This window comes from Calonectris borealis, chromosome 4 (assembly GCF_964195595.1).
Source record: "Calonectris borealis chromosome 4, bCalBor7.hap1.2, whole genome shotgun sequence".
Taxonomy (NCBI): domain Eukaryota; kingdom Metazoa; phylum Chordata; class Aves; order Procellariiformes; family Procellariidae; genus Calonectris; species Calonectris borealis.
In genome coordinates, this window is record NC_134315.1 from 26,750,375 (window position 1) to 26,768,997 (window position 18,623).

At 42.9% G+C, this 18,623-nt stretch overlaps 1 protein-coding gene across 3 annotated transcripts in view; it reads right to left on the reverse strand.

Annotated features, from left to right (window-relative positions):
• Positions 1-13,923: 13,923 nt before the first annotated feature.
• Positions 13,924-18,623, reverse strand: part of PDS5A (PDS5 cohesin associated factor A) — a 90,021-nt gene continuing 85,321 nt past the window's right edge. The window contains exons 32-34 of one of the 3 annotated variants that reach the window (XM_075148963.1): positions 17,313-17,665; positions 16,048-16,198; positions 13,924-14,210 (exon numbers count right to left, since the gene is read on the reverse strand). In XM_075148963.1, the coding sequence (XP_075005064.1) occupies positions 14,154-14,210; positions 16,048-16,198; positions 17,313-17,665 (561 nt within the window). In that variant the 3' untranslated portion in view covers positions 13,924-14,153. Of the gene's footprint in view, positions 14,211-14,250; positions 15,453-16,047; positions 16,199-17,312; positions 17,666-18,623 lie in introns of those variants that run through there. The other 2 variants (XM_075148961.1, XM_075148962.1) reach the window with 2 other exon arrangements.

Genomic DNA, 18,623 nt, shown 5'->3' on the forward strand with positions numbered 1-18,623 from the left:
GTTGGAAATAGATTCACACTTCATAGACAGTCTGTTTATAAGTCATACTAGAGGAAATCAGGAACATTATTGTATCTGTTAAATATCTGGAGCATAGCGGTAGGGGAACAGAACCAGAAAATAGAGCTGTAGAGACCTAGCTAGTTCAGGGACTGTACTGCTCTGTCTGATGTGTCCAAACTTAAAGTATTCAGGGCACAGACAGTAAATACTTTGAACTCATATCAGTGCAATACTAAATGCATTTGCTTCGTCTTTATACTTACTGCTTTTTAAGGTGTAGTCAGTGATCAGTTTTCTTGGGTTTTCTTGAGTTAGTGTAAATCATTTGCAATGATGCCAAAGGAAATGAGTTGTTTTGTCTTTCCTTATATTTATTTATTTTTTTAACAAGAAGCTGCTACTGTTCAGCTGGTTTGCTAGGTGAAAACCAGGGATGGTAGGAAACTGGCAAAATGCCACTTATGTTAATCTCAAGTCGCTGTCTTTTCTGTTATACAGGCTGAGAACTTCTTGATTACATCAACACCTGTTTTTTTTACCCTGGTGGTAATTATAAATTGCTGACTACTTTCCCTTGTTCTTCGCTGCTATTTATCAAAAGAATGAACTTGGAAATCATTGTTGGAGACATCAAACTTCTCAGTTACGGGCTTCTGAACGTGTCTTTTGATAAGATTAGTCTCCTAAGAACAGCAGGTTTTTCCAACAGTATGTAAAGGGATGAAGGAAGCCAGGGAAAGGGGGAGGGGGAGAAAAGAGGAAATGGTTCTTAGGTGAGCATGGTCACCTCTGAAACAGTGACCTGTTAAGTTTTACTTCTCTCGTGAAGTTACCTCATTTTCTTCTCTACAGCAAAACACTTGTCTTCCCCTTTCCCCTTATGTATAGATACTGATACTGGGTTTTGCCCTCTGTCCATGTGCTTGATAGCAAAGATATCTTGATGCTAGCTCAGGTGCTGGCAAGAGGGAAGCTTCTCAAGAAGTGAGCTGGGAAGAAAACATGACCCGGTGTTAAGGAGACATCTGTGGTTTGAAGTCCTTCTGAATTTTGGCATGTGAGTCCTTTATAAGGAATGTTTTTGTATTCTTGGTAATTATCAGAGTTGAATATAGGGATAATGTTGTACGAGGTTAGTTTAACTGCAGCTGGGGCTGAGCCCTAGGAATTTTGCTGTTAGTGTTCAGTTTATCATTGTGAGTTTGTACGTACAAAATGGTAGTTCTGTTTTCTGTATGACTGAACATGGCTATATTCAGGGCCCTGTGCATTCACAGACGTGGAGTTGCCATGCAGTCCACTACAGCTGCGGACTCAGGCTGCACATTTACAACAAGAGCATAAAGCATGGGTACAGTTGCTTTTTAAGTACAAAAAAATCCTGCATTGTCTTCCTCTATCGTGTGGGAAGACGGCTTGAAACAGTAATTTTGAAGTCCAAATGGCCCCATTTTTCTAAACAAGGTATTGGTAATGACGCTTACTGATTGCCAGAGCATCAGTCAGATTTCACTGCTGAATGTTTTAACATGCATCCATTAAAGTGGTTTATTCCTTGTTTGTTTTGTTGATGGGGAACAAGAAACTCCTATCTCATCCAGTTTCTCAAAGAGTAAAGCACAGCTTTGTTCAAAGGTAGAGAAATGCCCTTTCCTGTTGCCAAAAGCCTCCGTTTTCCCGTGAGTGCCAAAAGCCCTGGCTGTATCCCACCCCCACTCGCCAAATTCACAGCTTCCTCCCGTTGCTTCTGTGAACAAGCTGTGTTCTCAGTATGACAAACTGGTACATTTCGGAGACGAAAACTTAGGAACATATCCTTCTGGAAAGATGCGGCACTTAGTGCTATTCATTCTGCATATTCCAAACTTTAATTTTTTTTTTTTTTTTAAGAAAAAAGCTTGCCACAGAGTACATGGGGCCTTGACTATAATTGGTTCGGTAGTAGTTATCCGAGCAGTTAGGTACTAATGGTGTAGGAATATGTCTTGGGTTTTTTTAATTGTCATTGTATTTAACTGTTTTCCAAGTAAATTAGTATTGGAACACTGACATAAGGAACATAGGATCTTTTTTTGTTGTTGTCTGAAAGGAGGAATTAAATAGCCAGAAAGAAGCTTACCTTGTAACGCCAATCTGCATTATATGGTGTGGGTAATGGAAACATTTAAACTATGCAAATTTAAGCTTAACAGCTGTGAATCAGACTAGGCACTTCAGAGCATATGGATTGCTTATTTAATTGGGGAAGGGAGGAGGGGAGGGGGGAATCAAAACACAGTTTCAAGCAAGAGCTTTTGTTTACTGCATTGGTCATATACTGTGAAGTGTTCCATTTTCAGCGCAAGGGGAAACCTATCTGTGCTCGTCCCTTGTTTCCTTCCTAAATACCGACAAAAGCTAGCTTAGACTTGGAGGCTGGCCCAAAGGGGGAAATGTTAAATAATTTAGCAGTGAAAGTTAGTTTTACTTAATGTCTGCTGATGAGCAGACACGATGAGAAGATGAGGTGTCCTCTCCTGCTATGTTTTGTTGATAGAGTTGATGAGAAGCATCTCGATGAGCGTGGCCACTGATTTGTGTCAGGTGGTTGGTTTTGTATGGTTTTGATGAGCAATTGGCTCGACAATAGATAGCAAAAGCGCGTTTCATCATACCGTCTGTTGCATCGCAGAACTAAAGCGTGAAAGTAAAGATGCTCATTGGGTGCCTAAAGCTTTTTCTGGGAAGACCATATAGATGTTTTCACTGTTACTGTCCGCATTTTCCAGGCACAGCTTTCTCCTACGGCTAGGCAAAGGGGCAATCGCTTCTTTCTTGATAGTTTTCTGATCTATTCCAAACCCATCAGTAAATCATCTAGCTTGCTCTTCCTGTTTGTAGTATTAGCGTCATCAGCTGATTCATCATCAGACTCACAAGACCAACTGTCGTTAACGCATTTTGCTTCTTGCCTGGTTATTCCAGCTGCAGAGCTCTGTAGGCAGCAACTCGACTTCAGATTTGTTCTCTCTGGACAAACTCTTGCAAATCATTTGCACTGTACTGTGATGTGGTGTTCCTTCTCTGCTGTTACCTGCTTTGTAGGCATCAAAATAGCTAGCTGATCGTTTATGGTGCTGAGTCATTCAGCGATAATGTAAGTTAAGATATATGACTCAACAGATGAGGAAATGTACTGTGAAAATGCTGTACCTTGTCCATTTTACGATTTGCGGCAACTGCTGGTGCTCTGTTGTGGTGTCTGAAGGAGGCTGCCATCATCATACGAATGCTGATGTCAACTGTTGAAGAACCCTGCTTTTCACTTACCTTTTCCATCTTAAATTCTGACTTTTCTAATTAAAAAAAAAATTACCAATAAAAAATATCGCAGGAGGTTGGTTCCTGAGCATCAGACTTCCTGTACAGGAGGAGTGGGTGGGCTGGAATGCAGCATCAGTGTTTTTTGTCTTGAAAATAAAAACTACACAAACACTTTTGTACACAAATAATTTTTTAAATAAACACACATTTTAAAAGATGTTGATTTTCACTGGGAATGCTTAACAATAAATGCATGTTTCCCTGAAAACAGTTTTCATTTTATTTCTGGTAATTCGAATTGTTCTGAGATTACAGGGTATACTGCCTCCATGTCAGTAATGAGAGAGAAAGGGATGATCATTTTCATGATGCACATTAAAAATTTTTGAAGAAGAAAAAAAAAAAAAAAGCTGTGTACTGAAAGTGTGTGTTATTTCAACTAGGACTGCCTCGTGATAGCCTAAGAAATCTGTGTACGTGTACACCACCTCGTGTCTCCTTTCAAAGGCTGTGTCTGAAGAAACAAGGTTGGTAACTTGTAGAAGAAAAAGTTTTCTTTGGTTTTTCCGGCATCACTCATGTTCATCTCTGTGCATTTTAAACTATGTACTTCGTATAAACTACAGCTGGTTCTTGCAGGGGGAGGTGACAGCCTGTTGGGTAATAACACTGCCCTGTTTCTCAGCTGAGGAGACTAGTAGAGATGATGGCTATGGATTTGTTTGCCACCAGTACTTTTCTCTTTTTTTGGCATATGTCAACATTTGTTACATGGAGTGAAGCAGTTTGAAAGATAGTGTCTGCCCAGCTAAAGCAACGAGCAATGAGTTTGCCGTGAGGCTGGTTGCAATACTCTGTTTCAGATCTATGTCCCATCTCCAGGTGTGTGTGTGTCCCTGGGCGGGTTTTGCAGGTTTCCAGGCAGGCTCTACCAGAGGTGATAGTGCTGGGCAGCTTTACCAGGTGAAAACAGTGGTGTAAGGGGGATTTTTTTTTTTGTGGTTTAAATTTACTGACATCAGGAGCTATGTTGTATTGTGGTACCTCATTCATTAAGAGGGGCAAGGGAGAGGGAGCACTCCCCAGCCCTTCTGCTGCGGATGGGGGCTTCTCTTAGCCTGCCCATTGATTTAGAAAAATTAAAAAAAAAAAAAAATCCATATTCCCTTGTTCTTGTAGTTAGACACTACTATGACATGAGTAACTGAGAGCTGCTTTATACTGAAATACTTGCAAAGTTGTCCAACAGCCTTGTCATTTCTTCTAGCACCCCAAAACTGGAAGGGAGTTCACAGTTGAAGTGGACTAATGGTGCTTACTCGCTCGACTCTCCTGTTCTTAATTTTCTGTTTCAATAGCTGTAATACTGACACGTTTAGCTCTCAGGCAGGTAACTCTGATACTGCCAATACAGCAAATCCAGGATTTTAAATTGTTTTAAGGTCAAGTCTGGGTCTGAATCTGGAGCACCCGTGTCTGGTATAATGTCAAATAAATTACATTGCTTCACTTAGTGGCTGCTTTGTGTTGAAATACATGAAGTCTTCAGGTGGGTTTGTGACAGCCTGGTGTAAAATAAAGGGTAATGGGCTAGGACGGTGAGGAAAACACGAGTCTGGTGTTGCTGGGGGGAAGGTGGGAGAGGAGCTGTTTTGTGCTGACGTTGTCTGGGCCACCAGACCCTTTAGCGACCTGAGTCCTCGGCGTACAGCTGCCTTTGCTTGCAAGTGTGGTGCAGGGCATGGGGTCCTGGCCCCCTGCTCTTACGGTGGGTGGGAAAAGGGACCATGCACAGCAAGCGCCTTGCTTTCCCTGCCCCGCTCTCTTCCCTTCCTCCGTCTTTCCCAAAATGACACTTCTCACAGCTGGCAGTTCAAGAACATGATAGGTGGCAAATAGTCAAGGCTCCTGCTGATCCTGTTGGAGAGGTTCGGGAAGTTCCCTGCAGCCAAGCTGCATTGCTGGGTTGTGGGAGCAGCCCTTGCCTGTTTCAGGGCAAAGCCTGCATGGGTGCAGCGTCAGGTATGAGGGTGGCTTCCTTGAAGCAGGAACGCCTCGCTGGTCACAGCCCAAAAAAAGATGAGCCAGTTATGCTCCAAGGTGGATTTTGGTTCAAAAAGCAGATCTAGAACTGGCTGGTCCCATTTCACGCTGCAGTCAGGGATAGTCTGGCAGATAAGCATCTTTTTTAACGAAGAGCACTGGAAACAGTGTTATTGCCACAGGTACAAATTTCCCTGAACGCAAGGCTGAAGAACAAACGCCAGACAGGGAGTGGGTCCCAGGCGTCCCTGGAAGTGGTGGCCAACACGTCTTCACATCGCTGCGAGAAGCTGTGTTGGACGTGAGGTGGTTTACCTGTGTGGAAAGTGGTTTAAAGGATCTGAAGCTGTCAGTTCAAATGGAATGAAAACCCCTTGTGTTTATGGCTTTTACTGTTAGAGAGGAAACTCTGGGAAATGAATCCTGTGTATGAACTTCCCAGAGGCGAATGACCTGCTGGGATGGGGGCAAGGGGGAGGGATGTTCTCCCTCTTTTGCTTGGCATGCACATTCCCCATTATAGCATCTTCCACATTCAAGTCCTTCAATGGTCTGAACCACATCAAAAATGCCAGGAGTAAACTGTCTCTAGGCCATACTTGTCAGAAGAGAGAGCTATTTGGAAGTAGACAAGTATGAACAAAGCACTTGCCAAAAGTTCACTGAGTCAGATGATGCCAAGGCTGGGGGGGGGGAACCAAAACCCAAAAGGTTCTCAAGAACAAAGAGGGAAAGAGTTGTTCTTTGTATTGTTCATGTGCTGTTCTCCTCACCTGTGAATGGTCCTCACCTGTGAGGAGCTCAGTAAGGGGAACTGCGGAGTCCTGCACCTGGGGAGGAACAACCCCAGGCACCAGTACATGCTGGGGCAACTGGAAAGCGGCTTGGCAGAAAAGGAACTGGGGACTGGAGAGCTGGACCACGCTGAACATGAGCCACCACCCTGCCCTTGTGGCAAAGGCAGCAACCAGTATCCTGGGCTGCATTAGGAGGAGCATCGCCAGCAGGTGGAGGGCGGTGATCCTGCCCCTCTGCTCGGCACCGGTGAGGCCAGGCACAGCTGGAGTGCTGGGTCCGGGTCCAAGGGGCTGGAGGCAGCCTGCTGTCTGCCCAGGCGATCGAGGGCTGGGGTGGTGGGGGCATGTCTGTGTCTGTCCATGTCTCTGCAAAAGAAGCAAATAAGCAGACACGAAAGGGCCACATCCTGTAGATGTGAAATGACAAAGCCTTCTTGATTACAAAAAGGTTAAAAAAAAAGATGTTTTGGCTTAAAGGTATGATGTTTTGGCAAGAAAGCAGCTCAATGATGCCGAGTCAAATGAAATTCTGATACCATCTTGGCCAACTGCTTTGGGCAGCTTCCAAAACATCCTCAGGAAAAAAAATGTGTGCAAGGAGAAGCCGTAAGAGCAGAAACCCTCCCTCGCTCCCCCGGCAGAGGCAATGAGCGTCCTCGGCGTGTGGTGCAGCTCCCCGGACAGAGGTGGGGGAAGGGGCTTGGGCACAACAGAGTAAGTGGTCTTTTGGAGGAGGAACATTTACCAGGGCTGTTAAGGGATTTCAAGGCTGAAGAGTGACTGAACAACAAACAGACTTGATCTCTTGAGATCTGAACAAGATGGCAAGTCTGTCTTACTAAATTTAATAGGAAGGCTCTTATGCCTGTGATCGTAGCTCTGGGGGTGGAGGTGCCCTCAAAAATGGCCAAATGGTATCTAATACCTGATGGTTACATGGGAAGGGTTGTGTTGGTCAGACACAACATGCCTGGAGAAAGCGTACAAGGAGATGGAGCGAGGCGGTGGGGACGAAGTGGTAGCACAGCACTGGTGGTGCCCATCCCCCTCCCTACGGCATGCGAAAACCCTCAGGGAGCAGCAGCCTGCAGCCAGCCTGGGGGGGGCAGGGGTGAGTCAAGTGGGTGGATGCAGCGACGGGTGTTTCTCTGTGGCCAGGTCAGGTACAAGGGACATGATCTCAGGTTGGTCTTAATTGGTCAGGAATAAGTTTGGCCTGGAAATTTTCCCAGGGCCCCTTCCAGCCCCCTGCTCCCCCGGGAGGGGCACCTCTCATTTCTGCTGTGGGTCGGGTCAGGCTTGTGCCCCCAGCACCAGGTGGAGCTTTGGGACCGGGCTCTCAACCAGGCACCCGGCGATTCAGGTGGCCACGATGCTGAGCGCGTGCTAAGAGTAGTTGTGGCTTAGGGAATAAGCGCTCGCCTGTTTAGGCCCTTAAAACACGCAGAGGTGCACGGCAGGAGTTAGGCGCTTCTCTGCCCCGAGTCACTTGTGAAGGCGGCACGGGGCTCTTCCTCTGTGCACGGTGACGAAGCGGGACACAGGTCCCGTCCAGCACCGCGACCCCAGCCAGCCCCGCGCCAGGCGCCCTGCCAGGCAGCGTTGGACTGCGGGGCTGGACAAGCCCCGAGACCCCAGCAGCCCAGGGGGCTGCAGCTGCATGTAGGCTGAGCCCAGCACCTACGCGCTATACGTCCCTGCAGCGCCGCTCTTGCCGGTCCTGCCGTCTCAGCTCTGCTACTGCAAAAGCTTCTGCCATGCATGTAACCTCTTGGACATTAAGGAAGCTGCTGCCAGCTTGAACTGTAATAAAATAAATATATTGTTGTAATTATTTTTTTTAAGTAGGTCAAAGCTCCCTCCATTATCCTACTTAGAAGGATTTCAGTAACATCAGCTGCGTCAGTGCATTGGCAGGGTTGGTGCCTGAAGGTTGCAGGAGATTATACAAAAAAGCCCTTGCGTTATTCCCACACGCCGTCCTTACTGAATCCGAGCTCCACTGACATGTTGAACTTGGTGTTATGAACCACTGTTGTGGCAAAACACCCCAGGATCGGCAGGAAGAGAAAATGAGAGGGAAAAGCTCCTACTGCGAGGTGAAGCTCCTGACACAGCTTTGCCTATAGAAGACCAAGCTCAAGTAATGCTCAATAGAAACAATCAATCATCATCGTTTTCGAGGACTTGGAGCCAAACACTCAAATAAATAAATCAACCACCCACCCATTTTTCTAGGAATGTTGCCTCCAAGCACTTTATGAGTGTTCATTGCGAAGAGCCTGGCTCCATTTGTGTATGCTCTTCCATTTAGGTATTTATACATATTGATATGCTCTGACGGACGATTTTACCAGGAAGGTGTCTTTGAAACTTGGGAAAGCCAGAGAGATGACCATGTCTACCTCATGGTCAACACAACAGGACTATAAATGCCACCATGTTCTGGTATGTGCAGTCTGTGAAGGTTTGGTGTTTCATACACTGTGGAAACCAGAAAGCATCAAAAAATACACACTACTTTTGGGTGGGGGAATGCTGGCTCTCCTGTGATAGCTTGTAAGAGTCCAGATGACCAGAAAATTTCCCTAAAGCATTTGGAGATTTGGCCATTCAATGCATGTTGACAGACTCTCAGGCAGCTCCTGGGATGACTACGTGTGGCTCATAGACCTGGCGACATTACGGTAACATACAGGTTACCAGAGCCAGAATCTGCATGGCAGGTGCACTGTGAGAAACAACTCCCCACTTGACGAAGGGAGCAAGTAACAGCAGCAACCTGTGCTGAATTGGGGAGGACACCTACCCTGAACCTGGGGAGTCCTTGTGGGAAAAGCAGAGTTTACAATCTTGTTACTAAAGCAGAGCCTGGTAAACTGTGAATGCATCTCCCCAGAAGCATCAGAACTGAATCACGGCACAGAGTCCTCTTTCTCCCCAAATCCTTTTATACTAGAAGCTAAACTCAGGTAGAGGAAGACTTGAAGGTAGTGCAGACGATGCAATGTGCAGGCATGGATGGATACAGCAAAGAGGGCCTTGAAGGATAGCCGGGAAGCAATGTACTGTGGCCGGAAAGTTGAGAAAAGGAGAGGGAAAGGGCGCTAAAGAAAGGTACAGAGCTATTGCGGTCATGTCAACTCCCAGGGTCTGCAGAGTGGCTTCCTTGTCCATGTCCCAGCCTGAATCCTGTCCTGGTGTAACGGCATGAGGAAGGATGAAGAGCGATCACTGCTACCACCATCCAGAATAATTTATCTAGATGACAGATTGCTCTCTCCTTTCCTGGGAACACTCAGGGACGGAAGCAGCCAAGAGGTGATGACATGAATTACTTGGGCAGCGACAACCTCTCCTAATTTTGCAGGCAGTGGAGAAGAGCTTATCTGTGGGCAGCAGGGAGCAGGCAGCGGTGCAGCGTCCATGCAGGGCACCCTGCACGCGCTCTGGAGATGGCACGTAAACCTCCTGAGAGAAGACGACCAATGGCTCAGACCTCCGCCACTAGCGTAAGCCCATCCCGTTTCTGGTTTGGGGGCAGTACTGAGTCGGATGATGCAGAGGCACCTGAATATATAGCAAAGCAAATGGTATTTTGAGTTTTCACTCGTACCGCTGGGCAAAATATTCTGAGCATCCCAGCTTTCCTTGGGGTAGGGTGCCAGACTACGTGCCCGCTGCCCGGCCAGACACTGGCTGTTGCAACAATGCCATGCCAAGGTGAGAAATCAGATTATCGCCTATGAAATTTCTAGAGCACGCAGTGATAACCCACCTGCTTTAACAGCAATCGGCCCCAACACCAAAGCAAGTCAGCCATAATCGCCCGCCATCTCTTGCCTCAGAAGCTTTGGTGCATCATCGTAACATACATCAATCTCCGCTTCCAGGGCAACGAGAGGAGAATTAAACTTAAGCAGCAAAACGTGTATTTCTTGTTCTGGAGCATGCCCGCCTTGCAGCGTTATGAACACACATCTGAGCTCTTGTGGCTGTTGAAATAACAGTCTTGTCGTGGGAGGAGGACGCTCAGTGTACGCAAAGTTATTTGCTCATGCTTCTTGCCCCAGCTGACATGCTGCTGGGACTACGTTGCTGCCTGCATGACTTCAGCAAGTTACAAATTAGCTCGGATAACCTCCATGCTCCCACTGAAAAGCAGACGTGTCTCCTGATGGCTGTCTCTCCTCATCAAGCAACACAGGACTCAACCGCGCTACCCATCTGTGTTGCCCATGGATGTCTCAGCTCTGCTGACCACGGATCTAGCTGCGCAGCTGGTGATGAATCCAACAGGTTCAAAGTTGAACGGCTTCTTAGAGTCACGGAATCATTTCTTGCCAAAGCTAAAGGAGTCAGCACGAGTCCTGACTCTTCCTCCTGTTGGCTCGCAATACCCAGCCGTTGCACAGTCAATGCAGTTCCCTGATAAAAGTTTGTCATGATTTTTGCTAGGCAGAAAGAGAGAGAAGATGCTCTGTTGCGGGTCAGAAAGGTCTTTCCATCGGGTTAGCAGGAGGACTTCTTCCAGGGCAATGGTACGATGACTGCACACTGCCTGTTGCAGGCAGTAATTCCACCAACTCCTCACGTGCAGTTTGTGTCAAGCACCTGTCAGTGACACCAAGGCTCCAAGGAATGCGCTCACATCATCTTTCGGCACGTGATGCCGGCTGAGTTCAGGTGCAGTGCTGCTCCTACCAATTACTGGAGTAAGCATGGCTGCTTCTTCGGCTCGTGTAGCCTGGGCGAGGGGGAGGTTATCTGAACTGGAACAAGCCTGAACCGACCTTTTGCTGTGATCCCACTCCTTTCTTTAGAAGCAGCTGCAAATGCCAAAAACTTGCTCCTTTCCTTTCAGACTGCAGAAAATAAGGCCGGGAACTTGCCTTGAGTGAGAGATGTTCCTACTCTGAATTTAAAGTATCCTAGTGCGGCAGCTCTGTGCAAGTAGGCATCCTGTGGGTCACCACAGTGACTTGGTGCTAAGGAATCTCTGATGGGAGCCGTGGGACTGGCCATCTTCAGTTAGGAACAGAAGACGGCAGAGTGCGAGATCGAAGGGAGAAACTGGGTCGCTCACCCCCTTTGGTCTCCCATGTGGTAAAACTACATGAATAAGAAATTTTGGATCCACTCTCCCGACCCAGGCTGTGCAGCAGGGAAGGGAGCGGCTGTCAGCCACTGCCCCTGCTTCTGTACCAGGACTTCCAAGTTCTGCTCCTGAGGAAGTCCGGTCTTGTCTGCTGCCTTCCAGGAACCAAGGCAAATGGATCCAGGGAATGTCGGGCTTCAAACCTCTTTAAGGAATGGAAGCTGCTCTTGGTCTTTATAGGAGTATTTTATCTTACTATTTGAGCCTCCCTCTGACCATCTGAGTACCTGGGGCACTCATTGGCAGGATGATTCCCTCCTTGTCAGAAATTTAAGCAGGGGAAGGCTTCAAGGGACATAATCAAGTGCTGCTGTACAGAAGGACTTTGCTAACTGCTGTTTAACACCTTGATACTCCCTATGCAAACCTGTTCCTGCAGAGATACAACTCCTTGGGCTGAGAGCAGCTACTCTGTGACTAATGCTTGGTTATCAGCTATGCACACCTGCAGCCTGGCTGGCAAGTAGACTTCATAGTCCAGCTTCTTTAGTTTGGGCTATTTCCTTGAGCAACGATTTGGGACTTGATTTCCATGCACAAACCAACCTATTACTGCTGATAAATATAATAATGGAGCATACATGCAAGTGGACTAGGATCCACATGGATGGTTTCTTAAAGAAGCAAATTTCCTGTGTATTGCAAATGTTTGGTGATCCCAAATCTTTTCGGATCTTCCCAGGAGACGGTTCAGCTGTGATAGCCCCATCAGCCAACCTGAAACTCAAGAGCCAGTCTGATGTTGAGCTTGGTCCAACAATGTGTGCTAAGTATCTAATGGCTGGAAGTACATTTTAGATAAGGATTTGTTATTTATCAGTTCTAAAACTTAAAGGCTTGTCAGCATGTGCAGAAAAAATTTGTAACACATATTATTTTTCCTGTTTAAGATTGCTCTAGAAAACATTATTCTTTTGTTTAAAACAACCATTCAGATTTAATTTTGTTGAGTGGTAGAGGTTTAATTTAGTACGTTACAAAGTATGTTCTCAGAACAGCCTTCCTGTCTTACTGTTACGAAAGCCGTGCAGTCCAGGCATCAGAGGACACAAAGAAACAAAAATAAATGTATGTCCGCTAAGAAACAAAGCCACGCTTTTATGAAGATGGGAACTTAAAGATGATGAGAACTTAGCTCTGACTATGTAACTGAATGTGAAACCTCAGCACCTTTAAATCCGACACTGGATAAAAGCCATAAAGACTGGGTTTTATCGGGCTTCCTTTTATTCTTTATCGCACATTAACAAGTGAAAAACTCTTTTACAATGAGAGAATCCCCATTCGTATGTAAAATATTTAAAAACTCATATATGGCCAAGTACAAAACCCCCACCTCTTTCTTTGGAATAATTTGCCTTCAATTCCATAGTTTTATACTGATTAGTCTTTAATAGATTTTATTTTTAAAGTTACAGAAGAAGTACTAGCAATGCATAAATTACGCATTTATAAAAATTACGCCTGTACTTCCCTGTATTTGTCATAAAGGCTGACGGTTCCAACTACTTGCTATCACAGGCGAGACTGCTGTAATGATGCCTGGCCTTAGGGGATGCTGTTCTTACAGAAAGACGTCCATTGCTGAGGCAACTCTCAGCTGCACCATGAGCGCTCTCAGGACGTTGGTGAGGGAGTAGCGGGGGCAGGCAGAGAAATTCTGTACATAGCCTTGTCTGGAGCAAGTTCTGAAAAGAAACCAGTGGGCCACCAGTAGACCTTTCCTATAGTTTGTATGCTGCATTTTTGCTCGGCCAATTATGCCCAGCATTATTCACTGCATGAATGTACCGATTTTCTTTGACTATACTGATAATCAATGTACGGAAGTAACTCAACTGTCCCTTTAAAGAAAACAGAAGAAAGAAACTCTACGTAACACTGCTTGTAAAAAGACAACTGAAAACCCTGCTCTGAGCATGGCACTGAACCTCCAGAAACCTCTTCTAACTTAAATTATTCTATGATGATTCCTTGAGTAACTTGACATTTGAACTGATTAAAAACTTCTTCTTAAAAAGAAGAAAAGAAAAAAAAAAGAAAAAAAACCCCAGCAATTACCCACTTCACAAAAATCAAAGCTTTTGGAAACAATTCTGAATACTTGCGAGATTTGTCAAGTGCAGATTTCAAATCATTGTTAGAGGCACACCACTAGGTACCAGAGCTCATTTCCAAAAGAGTTTCTTTTTTAGGTAGCATCTAAAAACTTCTATCAAAAACATTTTAAAATTGGTTTAAACCAAAATACTGTAACTTTTGCATGAGGGAAGTATTTGACCAGAGCGCTAAAAAGAAACCGCATTATGTGGATCAGTAAATCCATCTTGTGAAATTACTTCAGTTTTAGAAATCAAAACCCTGATGGATGTGTAATTAAATGCTTTTAAAATCTCCCAGTCTCCCTCTGTCCAAAGCATTTCAAATCCTTCAAGTGAAAGCATCACAGATTGCTTTAGAAAGACAGTTGCATATACTGCTTTGTGACGAGAGCCCGATTTTCTCTGTTACAGAGGAAAAATAACTGTAACACCAGTTAAACACTCGATAAGAGAGACTTAATCATTGTTTAACAGCACACAACCGCGCCCTATCCATTTTAGGAGAGCAAGTAATCCTTAACTAATGTCAACAGTATCCAGCTCTTCTACAATGCAGCAAGGGATTTCAAAACAATTTGCAGAAGAGAAATGGGGAACTGAGGCACAGGGAAACAAAGTGAACTCTTCACTGTCACTCTGCAGACCAACCCCCTTCTTCCCATACAACTTTACAAGATAAAGCAATGTAACTTCACCTAAAAACCTATCTTTTTAACTATGTAACTGTCTGCATTACAACTTCTTTGCTCAACACAATATTTCTATGAACGTCCAAGACCATGCGCAGAGATAGCAAGTAGTTTTCTGTGAAAGAAAAAAAAGAAATTAAAAAAAGACTGCCACATGACACCTAGAAGCGTTTATTTTATGCAACAAACTTAAATATGATCATGTGTACATAAAAGTGTACACTGTATCTATGCTGAACAATGCCAGGAAACATAATATTGATGCAACAATTGTCTAAAATAAACATTAAAAAATGAGCCTGGACAGGAAGACAAAATGCAAAACAGACTTACTTCCAATCAGCACAATGCTTAAAATTGAGAGCAATCCTAAACATTTCCAACTTTCCTTACAAAGCTGCCAAAGTCCAACTATTTTTAAAAATTGATTTTTTTTTTCTTTACATCAATAATAAAAATCTGGTGACAAACATTATAAAATCAAATGCTGGACTGTCTTTACTCCTTTAAAATTTAGAATATTCCAACAGAACCGCAGGAGTAAAAACACTTAAAAGTGATATATGTTTTTATAAAACAAACATCAATATGTACATTTATTGCAAATTATATTAAACTAAAATGGAGGGAAAATTAAAAAATGAAATGTCTACTTGCGAATTAATAATAATTTTAAGTGATTACTTTCCCACTCTGATAAAAATCAGAAAGCAACATTTATAAAATTGCCACCACATGACTTTTCATAGCAGGGAACTGAAATCTGTACATCTTATTTTTGCAGAAAAGTAGGCAGGCAGAAAGAATTATACATAAAACAGTCTCCAAAGGTAAAGCAAAAAAATTTTTTTGTGATTTTTTTTTCCTCTAGTCTTGTTTAAAATCCATTCAGTAGACTTCTACTTTTTCTGTGAAACATGGGAATACCTGGCTCTAGGATCATGACTTTTCAATGTCAGTGTAAGGACCTCCTCTGACTTTCTTTAAAAAAAAAATGCAGCATGAAAATTAATGGTGTAAATACACTTTTAAACTCCAGAATGCAGGAACTGGAACCAAGTGTTAAGCAATTTGCTTAATTATTGACTTTTCATAAAAAAAGTCTCTGGGGAAATAAGTACAGATGCTTTTAGCCTCTTTCTCAAGAGTTTCTGCTTTACATTTCCATTGAGAAGGATTAATTTCATGTGAAAGGGAAGCATAGTTTTCCTTCTGGTTTCAGAGCTGAAAGCTGTGTGTTTTGAAGTAATTTCAGTTCCTGTACAGGAAATTTCTGAATCCTAGTTTTTGCAGAAGCTTGGAGCATGCCTTTATTTGGCCTTCATTTCCTCCCTTTTCGAGCGAGTTTTCTTTTTACCTTTGGGGGGGGGGGGGGCGGGAGAAAAGGAAATAGAAGTTAATCATAAGGACATGGAAATTACAATTGATTCTGAATCAAAATCCTACCTATATTGTTAACATTTTAGCTTTTACACTCTTTATACTATGATTCTTCCAACTCCATCTTGTATCTTCTCAACAATTACGTAATTAATTGAATATAACTGAATTTCCCTATTGAATAGCACGACTTCCTGATAGACTTGGAAATGCACAAGTTGAATAATAATAATTCCATAACTGAGTAATGTTTTTTTCAGCAAAAACGGAAATACGTTTATCCATAGCTTTCACTGGAATCAGAGAATAAGAATGGTAACTTGTTCTAATTAACTGTATTTAATTACCCAGGTTCATAAAAATAGCCTGTCTTACTTAAGAACAAGCACTAATTCAAACGTTTTTCAAATATTTACAGTAATATGTACATGTCTACTCAAAAGCAAAAAAAACTATCAGACACAGCTATTTTTACATACATTTTTCTAGAAAACAGAAAAATTTCTTTGATTCCCTGTTGTATAAGCTACAATAAAAACACAGAATTGTCCTATATAAGATGCCTGCTACACCTTAAGGAAGCCTCCCTCTGCTATCTCTGTATCCTCAGTATCTTCCTGGCTGCTCCCACAGGCCTTAAAAAGATCCATTGCATTTTGGGAATATTCTGGACTTGAGTCTATCTCCAACAGTGAATCTCCATCACTTCCAAGCACCTGGCTTCTGAAAAACGTTAACAATGTTTTGGTATTTTTTCCAAGAAACACTGAAGTATTACATATTTCAAAGAAGCTATCTGATACAGGTGGCTTATTTAAGGCTATGGATAGTACAGTTTGTTATGAAGACTTAAAGAAACCTGATGTATAAAACAAGCATTGCAAGGCAATACACAAATACTAGTCTCTTGAAAGACTGAACAATTTACTAGTATATGAACCTTGCTGTTAGAGGAAAAGGTAATTCTTTTTGATCAAGGTTCTCTGCAAGATCTTCAACTTACAAAATCTCCATAAAGAAACCATTCTAATGATTCTTTCTTCCTTTAGATTAAATTGTGATTTCTTCCAACACACTGGTTTGCTGACCTTATCTTATTGTTCTACAACTTTGCACACTTCTGCATTAAAATTATTATTGTATCAGATTCAGCTAAACAAATTTCTCAGTGTTTATGAGCGTTTGTGGTTTGTTTATATTGGAAATCAAATCACCACATTTAAACACTAGAGTATAGAAGAATAAATTATCATCCAAGAGCTGATTTGTAGTTTACACAGTTCCAAATTCTGCTTTTGATTTACTTAAAAATATATGTATTAAAATTTTTGTAATAGTAACAGTAAACAAGCACAGACCCAAAATATCAAAAAAGAATTACAGTTAGAATTACAAATTGTTCTGTTCATTACAGATGGTCAATTTTCAAGCCTTTGTTATCAATGAACTCAAGCAGAGCACCTGAATGCCTGTGTACCTGGCATTACTGAATTCACCTGCAATACCCTCAAGTCTTAGTTCTTTTACATAGCAATGCTAGTAAGGGGAACCAGGATGCAACAGACAAAAAATACAATTTGGGGAAAACAGGTTAGATTACCCTGTTCTGACCAAACAAATTCAGTTCTCCAATTCCAGCTGCCTCGGTACTTAAATTTGAAGAATAGAACAGAACACAACACAATGTATGTTGGACCACGATGTTTATAAATCATTGTGGTTTAGTTGTGCTCTTTTACATATGCTAGATCTGTTATAATTGCAATTTCAGGGTCTATCTTGAGACAGAAAAGGCCCACCCCACCCAGGCATGTTTTATTTATTCATTTATTTTTACCTTTGTAGATCAATTTGTCTCTGTGCTGCTGCTGGCTTTTTTGCTGCATCTTGCTGTTTTGGTGCTTTGGCACTACCTGCCTCTAAATTCCCTGGACTTTCTTGACTGACTGCTGCCCTTTTCCTTCCCCTGACAGGTGGTTTATTTGTTTCCTCATTTTTTGCAGTGGTACCCTGAGGTTCAGGTTTGGGTGGACGCCCTCTCCTGGTTTTTGCTGCGAGTGATGGTCCTGTTTCGTCTACATTTTTTTCTTCCGGTTTTTGATGAATATTCTCAGTTCCAGATGCTGTTGCTGTTCTTTTTTTCCCACGTTCAGTGCTGTTTCCTTGTGTAGCCTGATCAGAATTAATCTCCTAGAAAATAAAAGTCATGAATGTGAAGAAAAAAAAGATTCCCAAAGGCAAACTCAAATTGTTACTTCCCTCTGACAGAAACATGAGTTTATAAAACAGAAAGTAAGTGTTCTTTATAAGAACACATCACATGGGCTTAGACCGAATAAAACGTTTTATTAAATGGGATTTCAGACGTTAACCTTGCAAAAAGATTTTCTACACTGTGTGTAATGTTAATATCTGCACCCAATGTATCTTTTAGTTGCTTGAAAGTGATATTGCAGTAAGACTAATAATCTCAGCGCCTCCCATGATGGTTCTTCTGGACAAGCTCCTTTTACTGCCTCTTTGCCAACTGACAGGACAAGACGCCAACTGACAGGAGAGAACTAAGGAGCAAGAGTAAAGATTCTGGTACAGTAAATGATATTTAATTCAATATATGCAAATTCTGAGACGAACCTTCAGTGAAGGTACAGATTACTAAACCCCTAAATACCAGTAAAAGGAAAAAAACAAGGCTTGCAGGGAAGAAAAGGGAGTAAGACCTAGTCACAAATGAAACTTGCTGTCTTTATTAATTCTTTATCATGTCTGAATAGGTATGCCCTACATGCATGTTTTTCTCATTACACTGAACAAGGTAATGGAAGTGATTAAATTTCATGAAGCAGTGTCTGTATATGTGAAACAGAAAGGGTGGTGGCAATGTAGGTCTCTACACAGAAATGTATTCATATGGAAATAAAGAGGAAGCAACTGGATGCTGGACCTTCATTTGAACACTGGCTTCCAAAACAGTTAGGAGGAGGGGCAGAGAAAAGGGTACTGAAGAAGTACGGCTGGGATGACTTAGCAATTTCAAACACACCAACTAAGGCCACTCACTATTATAAGTGCTGTGTCTGAACCAAGGACTTTTTTCTAAAATATTCTACCATTATTTCTTAAATGTTTAAATAAGTCAGGCAGTATC